Source organism: Xenopus laevis, chromosome 9_10L, assembly GCF_017654675.1.
Source record: "Xenopus laevis strain J_2021 chromosome 9_10L, Xenopus_laevis_v10.1, whole genome shotgun sequence".
Taxonomy (NCBI): domain Eukaryota; kingdom Metazoa; phylum Chordata; class Amphibia; order Anura; family Pipidae; genus Xenopus; species Xenopus laevis.
This window is the reverse complement of record NC_054387.1, coordinates 57,604,870-57,621,316: the sequence shown is the minus strand read 5'-3', so window position 1 is coordinate 57,621,316 and position 16,447 is coordinate 57,604,870. Positions and strand designations below refer to the sequence as shown.

The window sequence follows — 16,447 nt, the reverse complement described above, 5'->3', positions numbered from 1 at the left end:
GTTGCAGCACTGGACCGATATTATTAAGAAGAGTTTAGAAAATCATGTACCTCGAATATAAATTTGGAGCTCCCAAAGTTCGTTTTCTGTTTTTGCCAGAAGTTCTCGGGTTTGATAATCAGAGCCACGTGGATTTCGGCTGGAAATGCTTCTTGCAGAGTCTTCAGTAGGGGCTTAATCAAGTCCCATTTGGATCCTCGCATGTCAATGATGACAGTAAAACCTCGTTTGCAAACATCTTCACTGTAAATCGGAGCAGAGATGGACGGGAGAAACCAGAAATTTAATTAGAGCATGTTAATCAATACAAATGCTATTAGCATGTAACCACAAGATATATCCCCCCCCCCCAGTATTGTAACACACAGACATTATTCATGATCGTATCCTTTGACATGCTGGCTGGAAAGACCCATGACTGATAAAAAAAAGGGAATTGAGAGATATAAGAAATCTTTGATGAGGCAGAGCAAAATTAATGTTTACATTCCATAAAATCTGAACAGGACCCCATCTCCTTTCCTTCTCTACAGTAGAACTACATAAAGATACCCAAACCTATATACATACAAAGCTCAGCAGGAAGTAAAGTGACATGCGGTATTATTAGGCCCATACAGAAAGATTAGTTGCACCTCTGCCAGTTTCTATTTGCAGTTCCATAGAAAACATTGCATTATTGATGCAATTAGCGCGGGCGTAGAATGCAGGAAAGAGATGTCTCTGTCTATTAAACTGCCCCAGGGAGTCTTCCTATTGCCCACGGTGGAGAGAGCAGGTTCTAGGCCACAATCTTATCTATCACAGCCCTAGAGCTAAGCAAGGTGTTGTGAATCTCTGAATCACAATAGCTGCAGTTTATGGAAATGAAAGTTAAACGTTATTAACCCTACACAGGAGGCAGGTATTAACTCTTTAGGCTTCAATTTGAGGCCTGGCTCATATACCGCTCCCGGGTCTTTCAGCCACATGAACCAAACACTGACAGACCACATCATTATCAGTCACACTGCAAAACAGTAACCCCGGTGATCATGGGCACAGGCTATTATTGCACATAGTTTATGCCAAGGAGAAAAATTGTTATATTTGATGTTATTGCTTTACAATACACAAGAGAGCACAGTATCCTCGGACATCAGTACCAATGTGGAACGTGGGATTTTTAGTTCTTTATAAGTCTACACATGCCTCTGCTGAATGACCAGGGAGGCAGCAACCTGCATCAGACAGTGCCAGTATCAAATATGTCTGCCTATTCTTGCTGCTTTACTCATTGGGATTCATGGGATCTGTAGTATTTTTGCACTTACCACTAAACTAAGCATACAAGACAGTACTGCAGATACTGGCAAGACAATGGGTTGGGCCCTTAGTTAGAACCACCAATAAGGGGGCATATTTATTATGCTGTGTAAAAATGGCTGGACAATACACCACACATCGCCGGGCTTCGCCGCATAAAAAAAATGGCATAACATATTTACGAGTATTTCCTTAGAGTGACCTCTGCCGAAAGCAATGTAATATAATTGTGGCAAATCTGGCATTCACATGCCGTAAAAACATCTAAATAAATTTGCCATTTATTTTACACAGCTTTTTACACAGTTTTTTTAGGCGAATTTAATTTTATACAGCATAATAAATATGCCTCAATGTGTACATTGGACAGTTCCCTTCCTGAGTGAGTGAAAGCTCATGTGGCCATGTAAAGGGTACCTAGTTGTCTTAGAAAGATACTGATATAGGTCCATGAGAGAATCCCCACTCCCTGTCGTGGGACAGCTCTATGTAATAAGAGGATCATCCCATTCTGTCAGTGGCTGGTGGAACAGAGCCAGGGAGTGCGGCCGTGGGACAATTTGTTCACAGTACCTCCTAGTTGGACAGGAAGCCCAGAAGAAGTGAGCGCTAAAGGGAATGGTGAATTGGAGGTAGCAAAGGGGGAGCCTGGGCAAAAGGTCATGCTGTAGGCACAATTACACTCCCAGCCAAGATTAAACTCACATCGAGGGACAGATATTGCCCAATGTGCAAACTTGAAAGAAGCTGTTGGCTGATTAAATCACATGCCAGTGTGTTTACATTTGTTTGACTCTATGACATAAAGGACAAGGAGAGACTAAAATAGGGTGATGGGACATACTGAATATAAATAATGGGGCCCAACATGTTCTGCTTCGCAAATCTAGACACCTTCCAGCCTCCCCCTGGATTATTATACATTAATGAAACACAAGATGTTTATCCTGAGTTATGCTGATTGACAACTGACCTTGTGGAGCAATAAAGCAGGCCAGTGCCCACTTCTCTGCTGTCAGTTTCTTTATGTGCAAATATTTATCATTTATTAGGGGATGATGAGAGCCAATATATTCATTGACATGTTCACACAGGCTAAACAAACATTGTACTGCGCCAATCTGTCACCAGTTCACCTGGGAAACGGGCAGAAACCAGCATGGGGATTGCCCTTATAATTAGCATTATTTACTCAGGTCCCTCTTTGCACATTTGCTCTATAGATAACGGCTTCTATTTATCTACCCTTAATAAGCTCCAAATTTCTATTGAATATACAGATACAAGGACTAATGTCTGCGTTTCAGGCAAAATGTTCCCACTTTGTGTCATGTGGTTATGTCACTGAAACGTTGCTTTTAGGCATCAGTAACTATTCCTCTATGGATCAGAAAGGGACCCATATCTATTATATTAGTGTAATGTCCCCAGTGCCGGCCCAGGCCAGTCGGGCGGTGTAGGCAACCCGGCTGGCTGCATGGGCCCCAGCTGCAGCAGTGCACAACCAAGTACGCGCGTGCGTAACCGTGCGCAACCGGGGCAGCGAGTGCAGTCGTGCGCTAAGCACTTTGACTTCAGAGAGCGTACCCACTTTTCACTGAGGTAACAATTGCCGGACAAGGGGTAGGCTGCATGTGAGGTACTTGCCTGGCGCCCTCCAATCTTTGTGCACTAGGCACATGCCTCTTCTGCCTACCCCTAGTTCCAACCCTGAATGTCCTTGCAGCACAAATCATTGGGAATCATCATAAAATCATGTTTAACCAATTACCAGTGTCGGTGTGTCTGTCTAGATGAGAGTGTGTGTGGGGGGGGGCACTGTGCAAAAATGTCTGTGCAAGTGTGTGCATGTTTCCAGGACACATCGTGATTTGTGCTATTTATTGTCTTACTGGGGTGAACAGGTTTTATTATATTGTTTCTGTAACACTAGGGGGTGTATGTCAAATGTCCCAGGCTGAGTGTCCCCTTACATTCCCTATCTACTCTATAGATAGGATGGACACTCCATGGATATTGTTGGAATGCTGATGCTGAGCAACATTTGGAGGGCAGGACAGGGAGAAAGGGAATATCTCATAATGACAACCATGCCTTGATACCAAGCATACTGGGTAATACCCTCCTTACCTTGGCACACTCGCTAGATAAGTGACCAGTCTCCTCAGATCTTCCTGCCGTATCCTGTCGTGGTTGCTCCGTGCTGGGAAGGTCAGAATGGGGCCCCCTCGTTTATCTCTCCCACCTGCCAAAAAAAAAAAAAATTCTACAAGAGGGTCCAACAGTCTGCCCCCTAAGCCCAAAGGCCAATTCTCTCTGAATATCCCTGTATGAGCCTATACTCTGCTGCTGATCCTGTTACAGGATCAATAAACTCTAATTATAAACATGCCAATCACCAGAAGCCATTTGCACTGGCACAGCCGACTTATATAACAATGCAATCAATCAATATTACAACTGGCACAAATGAACTCTTTAGTAAATCATAATCTCTCTAACGGAACCTATAGATAGACTTTATATTTCCTTTAAAGCTGGTCCAGAACTGACCCAAACCATATGTCTAATTCACATCTTTCCATTAAAAAGTGTAATTACTCAAACGCTGAGTAAGTTCGCTTCCGCCATCAAATACGTTCATTTCTATGTTAATTATTCATTCATTCCTGGAACTGAGAAATGCAAATTGCACTGAAACCCATTATACATGTATACATGTTACTGAAGCAGGCACATCCAATCACAGCCAGGCTGCTGCCCTTCTGGTTGTTTAGAATTCCAGTTCCATTGGCTGACAGCTGAGGGTGCTGGGAAATGTAGTTCAGGCACAATTTAAAGGCATGTCATTCTGGACACAGGCTTTATTGCAACCTCTAATCTACCAGCCAATTTGCCAACCCCCCTTCCCCCCAGAACCACCACAGCACTATGATTCCCCCCCTTACCCTAGGACTTCAGAGTTTCATAAGTGGACCTCCTGTCTAATTACAACATGGGATGCTCCTGTCCGTTCTCAGTGTGGTGATTTCCTATCCTATACAATACAACCCCCTTAACCTGGTTATGGGCCCTATGCCCCTAAGGGATATTTGAATGGGGGCAAAAAAAACTGATGGGGACAGATAGAAGAATAGTGGTGGGAAAGGGAAGAAGTTCTAAGAACAGATAGAAGGGAATAAAAGGAAAGAAGAGGGGATGAGTGACAGAAGGAGAGAAATGGGGAGGGAATGAGAACTATAGATTGGGAGAGTAAGTAAGACCAAACAGTTGAGGGGTATAAAAAAGGGAAAGAAATTTGGGGCCCAAATAATGAACAATTTCAAAATTTATTGGTAAAACAGGGCAATCTCTGGATATGATGGGGGCCCTAAAATTAATTTGCAGGGGGGCCCAGTAACATCCATTTTCACAACTGGGAGGAGATGAGAAATATAGTAGAGGAGTGAAGAGGGAGAATGGGGGAGATCTGGGGAGCATAGGAAAGGAACAGGGAGAAATGAGAAGGGCAAGAGGGTTAGGGAGCAGAGAGACAAATGGAATAGAGATGAGAAATATAGAAGAAGAGTATGGGGGAGAGTCAGGTCAAATACTAGAGAAGAATAGAAAAGGGGGAGAAGGAGAAAAATACAAAGTAGGAAAATGGAGGCAAGAGGGAATAAATAGGGCTGATCACAGAGAAAAGTGGGCTGCTCCTGGTTGTGTACAAAGTACAGTCCCAATCTGAGGGGCAAGTGGAATTATGATCTATTGATATGAAACCTGCAACCCTCCAGCTGTTGAGCCTCCCATTTCACAGAACAATGCACAGTTTATATTTTGTGTCACTATTTCAGCCCACCCCACACCATGGCTGTGATGTCCCCCAATGCCTCTCTGTGTTGAGAGAATAGTTTCCCTTCACTCTTGGGGAGCTTCATACATTTCTTTAACAGAAGAAAATAAAGAATATTATTGCAATGATTCAACTCCAGGAGTTCCTCCTGGAGTCAAATAATTGCAGAATATATAGAAATAGAAGGCTGAGGCCCCACGGTTTCTATTTATACATAGTTTCCTATTCCTGGGCTATTTATAGAAAAGGTTGGCAGAATGCCAGCACCAAAAACCTACAAATGCCCTCAGAAACCAACCCGCTCTCCTTCTTCTCTAAAGCGGTTTCACGGCTGTTAGTTCTGCAGCTCAGAGCCAAATCCCTGTATGTTGTTTGATCCCTTCACCCCAGGGAAGAAGGCTCGGTGTATAATGGGGCAAGATGGTAAGAGCAAGGCTCAAACTGCAGGGGGGCAGCCCTGTCCTGGCATATATTGGGGCCCAACAGAGCAGCAGCTATAGGTAGAATGAGTTTATAGGTAGAATGAGTGGGGGATAGTAGTGCAAGACTGTAAGTACGATGACAGTAAGGACCAATTATGTACCCAGCTCCAGTCATTTCTCAGTAAATCTTGTGCCATTTTAGGGAAATCAGCAGCCCACCAGTGTCTGGACCCCCACCTTCCCTTCAAGTCTAACACACAAAATCCACTGTCTGCTTGCTATTTTCCTACAAATCTTTTGCAAGGGGGTAATATGATAAGCCTGGCTAATGGGGAAGAAATGACTGGAGGGACCGGGTGGGAGGGGGGTGCAATAGTATAACTGTGCAGGAAAACTAAATGGTCTCAGAGAAAGAATTTTGGCCCAGATGTTCAGTCCCCGGCACGCGCCCTGGCTGGGAGAGGCTGCTGGCGTGGCTACTAAATAAAACAATGGCTGAAAGTGAATACATACAGCTATTCTTATATCAGTGGGACCCTCCCTACAGCTTCAGCTGCAACTCCCAGCAGCATTCTGCTGGGAGTTGTAATTATAATGTTTAAAAATAGCTCCTTAGGGCAATGTCAGATGGTGTGTTTTAATGTCCAGGCAAAATTGCATTTTGTACAGTAGATTTTAAAATATTTGGCACAAAGGGTTAAATGCCAGACACCATCAGGATAATATACAATCTGTATACCCAGTAGGGCCCTCACACTGCTTAAATAGCCACTGTCATGTCAGTATAAATCGTATGTGTGATTCAATGCGATTGGCCTGGTGGTTAATCCAAGGTTCTGAAAAGCACAGCCTACTGGGATTACCCGGGAATCTCCGATTACACCACTTTACTCAGCTGCCACATCTGGTTACATGATAACGCCGACATTCCGGAACATTCCATCCGATTTCTCAACAGAGGGGGGAACCTGAAGTTATGAGGTTTGGGGTGGGGGAATAATAAAAACCTACTCCCTTCTAACCCATATGGGCATGCTATTGGTTTCATAATGGGGCCAGTTGCAGTAGCACAGGCAGTTAGTATCTGTATGACTCCCAGAGCAGCTACAGAGAACAGGATCCAGGTCCGGTCAGTTTTCAGGATAATTCCCTAAGTAATGGGAACATAATGCAGGGATTAAAGGGGGGATTTGATGTGCCCTTATACACAGCCTGTTATTTTGATATATATGAGTTCAGAGAGAGCTCACGCAGTCCAGCACCACTGGAGCTACTATGGTGTTACACCAGGAATGTCAGTCTTGTGAGCTAATTTGAGTAACAGCTCACAAGTCTTGGCTGAGGTTGCTGGGTACTGACAACCCCCCCCCCACACACACACACACCTTCCCACGTAAAGTCTTTCTAACAAGTTTCTCGGGCTCCCTTTCTGTCAGTCTATGACATTACCATGGAACAAAGCAGTTATTACAAGAGGCTTCATATTCCATCAGTTGTATTTACCCCAACAAGGACTGACCAATGAATACAGTCTGAAACAATGATGTCACAGAATCAAGGAAAGTTCTTGGCCACAAACACACTAGCATTGAACCCCCAAAATCACAGAGGCCCCTTGGGGTCCCAACATGTTTAGCACACGCATATGATGTGCTCAGATTAGAGGTAAAAAAAAACTAGTATCCCATTAAGTCTATGGGGTATATTTATCAAAAAGTGAAGTTAGAGATTGCCTCAGTCCTCTAGAGTGAAATCCCGCCACTCTCCATTAATTTCTATGGGATTTTGAAAGACGTATTTATCAAAGGATGAACTTTCACCCATTGATAAATACTCTTTTAAAAATCCCAGAGAAATGAATGGAGAGTGGCAGAATTTCACTCTAGAGGACTGTGGCGATCTCTAACTTTGCTCTTTGATAAATATATATCCCATAGTCTATGTGCATTTCCAGAGGCTGGGGAAGGTAATTGGTCCTGAGATGTCTTTCACTACACATTAACCCAATGCCTCAGGAGTCAGAGCCTGAGAACAGAAAGATAGCTGAATGAATGAGGAATGAAAGGATATAAGAATGGATATTAGGAAGTTGCTTGGAATTAGAATTTAGGCATGCAGCAATGAAACAGTGGAACTCAGTGCAGCATCAGGCAGGGCCAAAGCGAGTCACCCAAGATCATCACTCTGACATGCTGAAGTATTTGAGGGTGCCATACCTGCTGGAGGGCTGCAGCATAGAGTCTGGGGTGCCAGTGCCCAACCCCTCAGCATGGCATGAACCCTACCTAGCCCTGTACTGGCAATCTGTGGATTCTGGCAAATATCAGAGGGGCTGCTGTAAAATGCCAGTTAGTAACTAGTTATTGGGCCTGTTTGGGACGCTGTGTACCTGAAATGCCAGAGACTGTTTTGATTTTCAGTCTGGGCCTGCTCTAAGCTGATGCAAATCCAGTTATTATAAGGCCATGAGGAGTTGGATTTTAAAAATCTGTAGCACAGGGCAGACAATTCCCTATAAAAACATTAGACAGTGTATAAATAGTACTATAGAATCAACAACGTTTATCCCTATGCCGAGGACCTATGTCCATTATTGTCCTATAAGTCTCAGCAACCCTCTTCCCCCCCAGATCTGTACCTGCAAGCCAAGGCAAAAGAACCTACCTGAGACAAAGGCCACTTTTTCCTTGAGTACAGGCAGGACGTCGGTAGCTTTTAATCCATCGTTCCGAAATGAACCTACAAAATAAAGGAGGAGAAATGAGCCACGATCCCAGAATTCTGCTAAAATGTCTCCCTCGGCCCATGGCCCAGTTACACAGGAAAATAGGAATCTCTGATTTCCCAGCAGGAGTCAGAGCTCTGCAGTCCTACATTACAATTAATGGCTTCGGGGGGAAGGAAACCCTTCTATTTGGGTCAGAATCTGCTGGTTAAAGCAGCACAGACTCATACTGACAATGAGCAAATGACTTTAGTGTAAGGAGGAATCTCACTTCACCCCTATACATGTTACATTCTTATCCTGCCCAGATAATGAGCAGTATAGGTGAATTCATGCTGCAGTCTGCACCGATTTCTGTGCTGCCATGCAGAACCACATCTTAATTCAGTACTTTTTTAGCTTGTTAGCATATGAATTTTATGTATTCCTAATTTTAAACAGGTCAGATGGAACACAAAGCCATACCAGGAACACCACTAATTAAACTTTAATTTAATTGCTGGAAACCCTGTGACCACTATAGCTCCTCTAAGAAATCCAGACGGAATAAAGAGAGTGCTAGTGCATTAATGAGATTGTCAGTTCCCAGGCCAAGGCCCTACCATACTGATACACATGACTCTGCTGCACTAGTTATATAACTAATTCCCCTTGTACATTTGAGTATCTCACGGCTGTTCATTAGCCCGGGGCAGAATTTTCTCTGTGTCAAACTCTGCACACGGCGCTTGTAAGTATTGATTAAACCCTCTACTAAATGATTTGCTTTCCCTATGCAATAAAGATTAGGATGAACAGGGTTGGGAGTAACCTTCAGTACATGGGGGTAAACATTTCATATATGACAAATAGGGGAGCAGGAAGGGCAAGTGAGGCAAAGCCCTGGATATCACAATGGGTCTCTCACTGAGATATTGACTATACAAACAGCTACAGACATGTTAAGGTCCACTGGCAGCAAAAGGTTAAATTCTAGCGGAGACCCACTGAGGTGTAAATCCCATCAGTGTGTGAGAGCCCCCCTCGCTCTCTGTGCCCCACAAGTCCCTGTGCAGAGCAGAGTTACCAGGCAACTGTCATTCAGATCCAAAGCTGAGGGAGGTTTCTGATGATTTGGGCAAGAGAATGGGCCCCTGCTGGGGTAACGAGTCCCTGGCATGTCTGCTACAAGGGGAACTGCAATGGCATTATATGAGTGGGCACAAACCTGGATTCCTTCCTGTTCTGCTTTACTAGGAGGGGGTTTTAATCACTGAAATCATTGGGGTACAAGTGTATCATGGAGAAAAAGAAGAAAAATTGATCAATGCACATTCCCTGGTCCCCTGTCATATCAGTAATCTATGCAGATGCATGTATTTACAAAGACAGGGGTTTTTTAGTTACAAAATTATGATCATAAGATTGATAAGCCACCATACCACGTCAAGGTAAAACCCATATGGCGGTCCCTAACTATTTACCTCTGGTCATAATTTCAAATGCTAAAGCCTCCCGGCATGAGAGCATTTCCTGAAATAAAGGTCTCCCGACCTGGGCATGGGTTTCAACCATAGGTAGGGATGGGCCAATTGTTTCACCGCAAAAATTACGCCCATAAACTTGTATGGCGGCGTGCGTCGAAAAAAAAAAGACGCACGTCAAAAAAATTTCGCCACATGACAACATTTTTTTTTGACGCACATAGACTTTAATGGGTGTCGGCGACATTACGCCGGCAGCGAATTTTTGGCGAAACGAAACGGGTCAAATTCGCCCATCCCTTATCATAGGGCTTAGTCCTCCCCCGCCATTAGCTTTCAAAGGGGAGAGATAACCTAGACCCCAGCATTGGTTCCATGAGATTAATCCTCCCCCGCTTGCGGCTTTTAAGAGAGAGAAACTGCCCAGACCAACACCCATTTCCAAAGGCATTGTTCGACCATTTAAAGGGACAGGTGTGGGGGTGCTACAACCACATGGAAGCCTGGCCTGCAGCATAGCTGCTGAACTTCCGAACAGAATAGATCTGCTATAATAAAAAATGCAAAAAGGAAAGGTTGTGGGAGCACTCCATGTAGTTAATTTGGCCAGATCCATAGCTTCCATTGTATTTTAGTACATTTTTATTAAACCATGGAGTGCTCCCACAATCTTTCATTTTTGTACAAGTGTATCAGCCTATGAACACATACACCTGATAGAGTGCTCTTTATATCTTGGAAGCCTTTAGGGCCAGAACTGATGCATGAGAGTAAAGACAATTTTCCTATGCACATGAAACTTCCTGCTCCAATGAATTTGTGGCCCAGTTAATCTGCAGGAATGGGAAATGGCACAATTTAAAGGAACATACCAAATGTGAATAAATTGGGAACTAATCTGACCACTTTAACAACATTTCACACCAGCACTCTCACCCATCCACACCTACACACCAGCACTCTCATCCATTCACACCTACACACTGGCACCATCCACACCTGCACTCTCAACCATTCACACCTAGGGTTGCCACCCAGCCGGTATTTAAACGGCCCAGCAAGAAAAAAGAGTCTCATGGCCGGTGCCGGTATTAAAAAAATTCTGAGGGGAGGAACTGCCACTTAATTTTAAGCAGCTTCGCTGCTCCCTCCTCCCTCCCTGCTTGAAATCCCCCAGCTATGCAGCGCCTGTTACGGCGCTTACGTGACATGGAAGGTGCGATTCAGGACTGCGGGCTGTGTTTAGGGTTGTCACTGCCGGCTCCGCCCCTTTTTGTGTCACAGTCTGCCCCTTTAGTACCCGCCCCCACCACTGGCCGGTAATTTTATTTTAAAAAGGTGGCAACCCTATCCACACCTAAACACCGGCACTCTCCCCCATCCACACCTACCCACCTGCACTCTCAACCATCCACACCTGCACTCTTACCCATCCACACCTGCACTCTCAACCATCCACAACTGCACTCTCACCCATCCACACCTGCACTCTCACCCATCCACACGTAGTACACACCAGCACTCTCACCCATCCACACCTGCACTCTCACCCATCCACACGTAGTACACACCAGCACTCTCACCCATCCACACCTGCACGCTCAACCATCCACACCTAAACACCAGCACTCTCCTCCATCCAGACCTAACCACCTGCACTCTCAACCATCCATCCACACGTAGTACACACCAGCACTCTCTCCCATCCACACCTGCACGCTCAACCATCCACACCTGCACTCTCAACCATTTACACCTACACACCGGCACTCTCCTCCATCCACACCTGCATTCTCAACCATTTACACCTACACACCGGCACTCTCACCCATCCACACCTGCACTCTCAACCATCCACACCTAAACACTGGCACTCTCCCCCATCCACACTGGCACTCTCACCAATCCACACCTGCACTCTCACCCATCCACACGTACACACTGGCACTCTCACCCATCCACACCTACACATCTGCACTCTCAACCGTCCACACCTGCACTCTCACCCATCCACACCTATACACCTGTACTCTCAACCATCCACACCTACAGACCAGCACTCTCCCCCATCCACACCTGCACTCTCAACCATCCACATGTACACACCGGCACTCTCAACCATCTACACCTACACACCGGCACTCTCCCCCATCCACACCTGCACTCTCACCTGTCCACACCTACACACCAGCATTCTCCCCCATACACACCTACACTTTCACCCATTCACACCTACACAGCAGCACTCTCACCCATCCACACCTGCAATCTCACCCATCTACAACTACACACTGGCACTCTCGCAAATTCTGCCATGTGGGTGCACCCAGGCCAATGACACTACTAGTCACTACTAGTTACACTACTTACACACCAGTATGAGCTTGCAGCCCAGCAAGTTGCATTTATTAGATGTCCCCTGATGTCTCATATGATGGGGTAACCTGAGGTGATGGTGGTGGTGGGGTTTCAGAAGCAAATAAAAGAGCAAAATAAAAAAGAATAATTATCAGTAACATGTAAGTGTGCTGATCTATTCTGCAGCGCTGTACAATAGTAAGCACATACACAGGAATTACATATACATTCTATACATTCACTTGTTAATGGGGATCAGAAATCTGCAGAATTTTCATTCCAGAGCAGTAGCACAAAGAAACCAATCAGCTCTGATCAGTCAACTGCAACATCACTAATGAAAGTAACATTCTGATTGGTTGCCATTGGTTACTAGTGTGGCGTAAAATTACATCTGTTTTGTGACATCCCCCCAGTTCTAGTTACCCTTTAAATCTCTGAAAAACAGCATTGGGGTTTTCATATATTAATCCCATCCATTTACAGAAACGTATTCACCTGGGGGTGCAGCTACACCAGGCCATTACTGACATTGCTTTGAAAAGCTCCCTTAAATAAGATTTGAGCACAATTTACACTGATCAACCCCCCCCTACACACACACCATCGCCTGCTTTCTCCCTTCCTCATTTTATATTCCGATCACAACTCCACCAGTAGAATTCTCCAGGGAGATGAGAAGCCGCTCATTGTGTACCATGAATAAGCCCCAGTGTAGGGCCCATTCAGCACCCAATGTTTTTTCCATGCGCTTATTATTAAGTGTGGCCCCTGTTGGCTCCGACCCGCTGGCTCTGCCTTTCATCTCTACTAAAAACAAATTGTTCTTTTCTTTCTTTCCAAATCCTCAAACACAATTATCCTCCTGCTGTTTATTCTGGAAATCTGAGCATTTTGCTTCTTAATAACAAAAAGTGACATTTAAGTGTTTGTTCCAGATTAGTACTTTTCTAGGAATGTTTAACAATAATAAGTAATTATAATTGCAGCAAACTGTGTTTTTATGTGGGTGGTTTATGGGGCCAAGGGGTTAATTGCACCACAATCTGCCCTTATGGGGGGCCACAGAGCAAAATGCCCCACCCCACAAAAAATCCTGGGCTTTCACTGGCTGAACCTGAGATGCAGGCAGCAGAGCATGTGCCATAAGGAGTGTTAGGATATTTCTAGGGTATCTGGGTCTTATAGCAGGATCAATGGGAAACCGATCCATGTTTATTGCTGGGAGGGATCCATGCACATTCCCAGGGATAACTGGGGAAAGCACAGAAATAAATCCATTTGGAGTCTAGGGGCCAATTAACAACAACATCATCCAAACAGATGCCTATTTTATATTTAAGTGCACCTGCTCTCTTTGGATCCATATATATAATCATGTGAAAAAGTTTGGGAACCCCTCTCAGCCTGCATAATAATTTACTCCACTCTCAACAAAAAAAATACCCGTAGTATGTCTTTCATTTCAGGAACATCTGATTACTGGGGTGTTTTCTGAACAAAGATTTTTAGTGAAGCAGTATTCAGTTGTATGAAATTAAATCACATGCGAAAAACTGGCTGTGCAAAAATTTTGGAACAAAGTGCTTTGTACTGATGAGACAAAAATTTAGTTATTTGGTCATAACAAAAAGCGCTTTGCATGTTGGAAGAAGAACACCGCATTCCAAGAAAAACACCTTCTACCTACTGTCAAATTTGGTGGATGTTCCATCATGCTGTGGGGCTGTGGGGCTAGTTCAGGGACTGAGGCCCTTGTTAAAGTTGAGGGTCGGATGAATTCAACCCAATATCAACAAATTCTTCAGGATAATGTTCAAGCATCAGTAACAAAGTTATGCAGGGAATGGGTATTCCAACAAGACAATGACCCTAAACACAATTTGAAATCTACAAAGGCATTTATGCAGAAGGAGAAGTACAATATACTAGAATGTGCCTTCCAGGAATCTGCAATTAATATGTTATCAGAAGCAAAGGGGCAGCCTTACCCAGCAGAAATACCACCTCTTCCTACTTCACCCTTATATTATACTTTTCATTTCTACATCTCCCTATACTTCATTTAATAGTCTGGGTGATGGGATTAGTGATGTGCGGGTCGAGTCTCTCACCCTCTCAACCCTAACCCGGCCCACTCCGTCAGCTCTATTTATAGACCTGTGCCCGCCCCGATGTGACAAAAAAAAGGTGTGGTACAGGCACAAGTCTATAAATTGACAGGTCGGAAGACAGCGGTGCGACCTGAAGTTTTTTGCGGTAGCCAGCCTGCCCTGAACCACGAAAAAGGATTGATGCGGACCACATCAGAGCTCACCCTGTTGCTGTATCCATCCAGACACTGCCATCGTGAGACGTAGGCAACTCCTCTCCAGTACAACTCCTTAGCACTAGAGAATCCCGCTTGTGTAGTTTTATTGCCGCAAATCTCGGCACTTCCTCAGAGCACTTTTTTTTTTACCACTGTGTGTTCATTAATAAAGCTGATTTTCGCAGATACAGTCTGTGCCCTTTAATGTATTTCCAGAACAGCACCTACACAAGCGGGATTCTCCAGTGCCAGCCCAAACTGACCCGCATGTCCCAGCCGGCCCGCACAACAGTAGAAGGGATGTCTCTTGAATTTGTGAAGCTGATCTCAAGAATTTCCTGACATCACCCAAAAGGATCACAATACTCACCAGGAAAGGGAGGCTAGTGCCCCCTTCTTCTACCCCACACTGTCAGTCTTCGTGTTCTGCCATAGTTTTATGGTATCTCTCTGTACAGGCTATGAGCAAACTTAAGGGCTGTTCCTGCTAAACTGTGTTTAGTACAGGCTGACTGGTGACACCCCAGTGACTTTAGGTACAGTAAATATGATTGGTGAAGTGTTACAATGTAACAAAAAGTAGAATTCCTGTTCTGGAATACCTTTATTTGCTCCAGCTTTTCCTCTAGAGATGCAATATTGCAGAGTCCAACCAGCCACAACCACCAATACTGGCCATGTCATTATCTCTATATTGAATGGAATGCAGACTGCAGGGATTCTAGGAATAAAATGACTCTCTGGGATTGTGCTGCTCTCATTAATGCTCTCAAAGCACAGATCTATTTCTGCAACACAATTAATCATCCAAATAAAGGATTTCTGCTCCTTTCTGCCATGCTGGCCTGGATTTCTTGAAAGGCCACCTAGGCCCGGGCCTAGGGCGGCAGGATTTTAGGGGGGCGGCATGCTGCCCACACCCGCGTTGGTTCAAAACCACTGGGGATTCACTAGAGATACAATCATTTTTTAAATTTCCCCATTGTTGATGAAAATTTGCACGAATAAACGGGAGGGGACAGGGGCAACGAACGGCAGTGGGCCTAAATCCGGCATCACGTTCCCTCTTGTCCCTGAGAATTGGACTTGGGGAACAGACTGAACCAAGATGCAGATATTCTTCATACAATATATCACTTCTGCCATGAAACCTGGTGCTGCTGGATCCTTTCCCCAATGAACAGAACCGATACCCTTCACAGCTAAATGAGTCTGCCCCCCGGACACAATGGATCCCTCCAGTACAGATACACCCCTAGTTTTGAGTATAATTCATGTATACTCTATATATTAGCCTGGACTGGATATTGTGTGGCACTGGGAAACACTTATGTGCCTTCCTGCTGGGCATTTTGCTGTCATAACAGAGCTGGTCATGCAAGACTGACAGCAGGAGGTGTGAAACCAGACACTCTGCACACATGGATGCTGGGGCTCAGCTGTTTCTTTGCATCTTAGGGTCCCTCTGGGGAGAGCCCATGTGCCGAACCATAAATCAACCCCCTAGTCTGGCTGCTCTCTGTGCCGTGCGAAACGTCAGTCTGTCTCTGACTTCTGTCTCCTTGGGATGATGTAAGAGAAAATGTGTCTATATCTGCCCCTAACAAAGAAAAAAATCTTTGCCCCGTGTGCAACAACAATAGTTTCAGTATGAAGGTTACTGTATTGTGTGACACAACTAGTGCTATGCACAACTGATAGTAGTTTATATAAGGGAGGGGGGTTCCTTGTATGTAGGTAGGTTTTACCTTCACTGATTTAGTTACAGCATGTGACATGGTGGGGTTTGCCTTTAGTAACACAAGGAAGAGTGTTGCCGATCAACATAACAGAGAAACACCAATAGAGGGTAAATGCTGCCATTGGAAAATGATTGACATCAGCAATGCTGCATGCTGGGAGTTGTGGTGAATCAACATCATAAGATCCCAAATCTGAATGTGCTCACTGTACAAGTCAGAGCAATCCCAGGGGTGTGGGGGTTAAGCCTCTCCAACCTCGCTGGGTCTGTTAGTAGTTTATTGTATA

The 16,447-nt window shown here is 44.7% G+C and overlaps 1 protein-coding gene across 4 annotated transcripts in view; it reads right to left on the bottom strand.

Annotated features, from left to right (window-relative positions):
* kalrn.L (kalirin RhoGEF kinase L homeolog) overlaps positions 1-16,447 on the bottom strand; it is a 172,859-nt gene that overhangs the window by 111,158 nt on the left and 45,254 nt on the right. For all 4 annotated transcript variants that reach the window (XM_041575441.1, XM_041575435.1, XM_041575437.1 and 1 more), the window contains exons 2-4: positions 8,227-8,301; positions 3,436-3,550; positions 51-243 (exon numbers count right to left, since the gene is read on the bottom strand). In XM_041575441.1, coding sequence (XP_041431375.1) covers positions 51-243; positions 3,436-3,550; positions 8,227-8,301 — 383 coding nt within the window. The remainder of the gene's footprint in view (positions 1-50; positions 244-3,435; positions 3,551-8,226; positions 8,302-16,447) is intronic.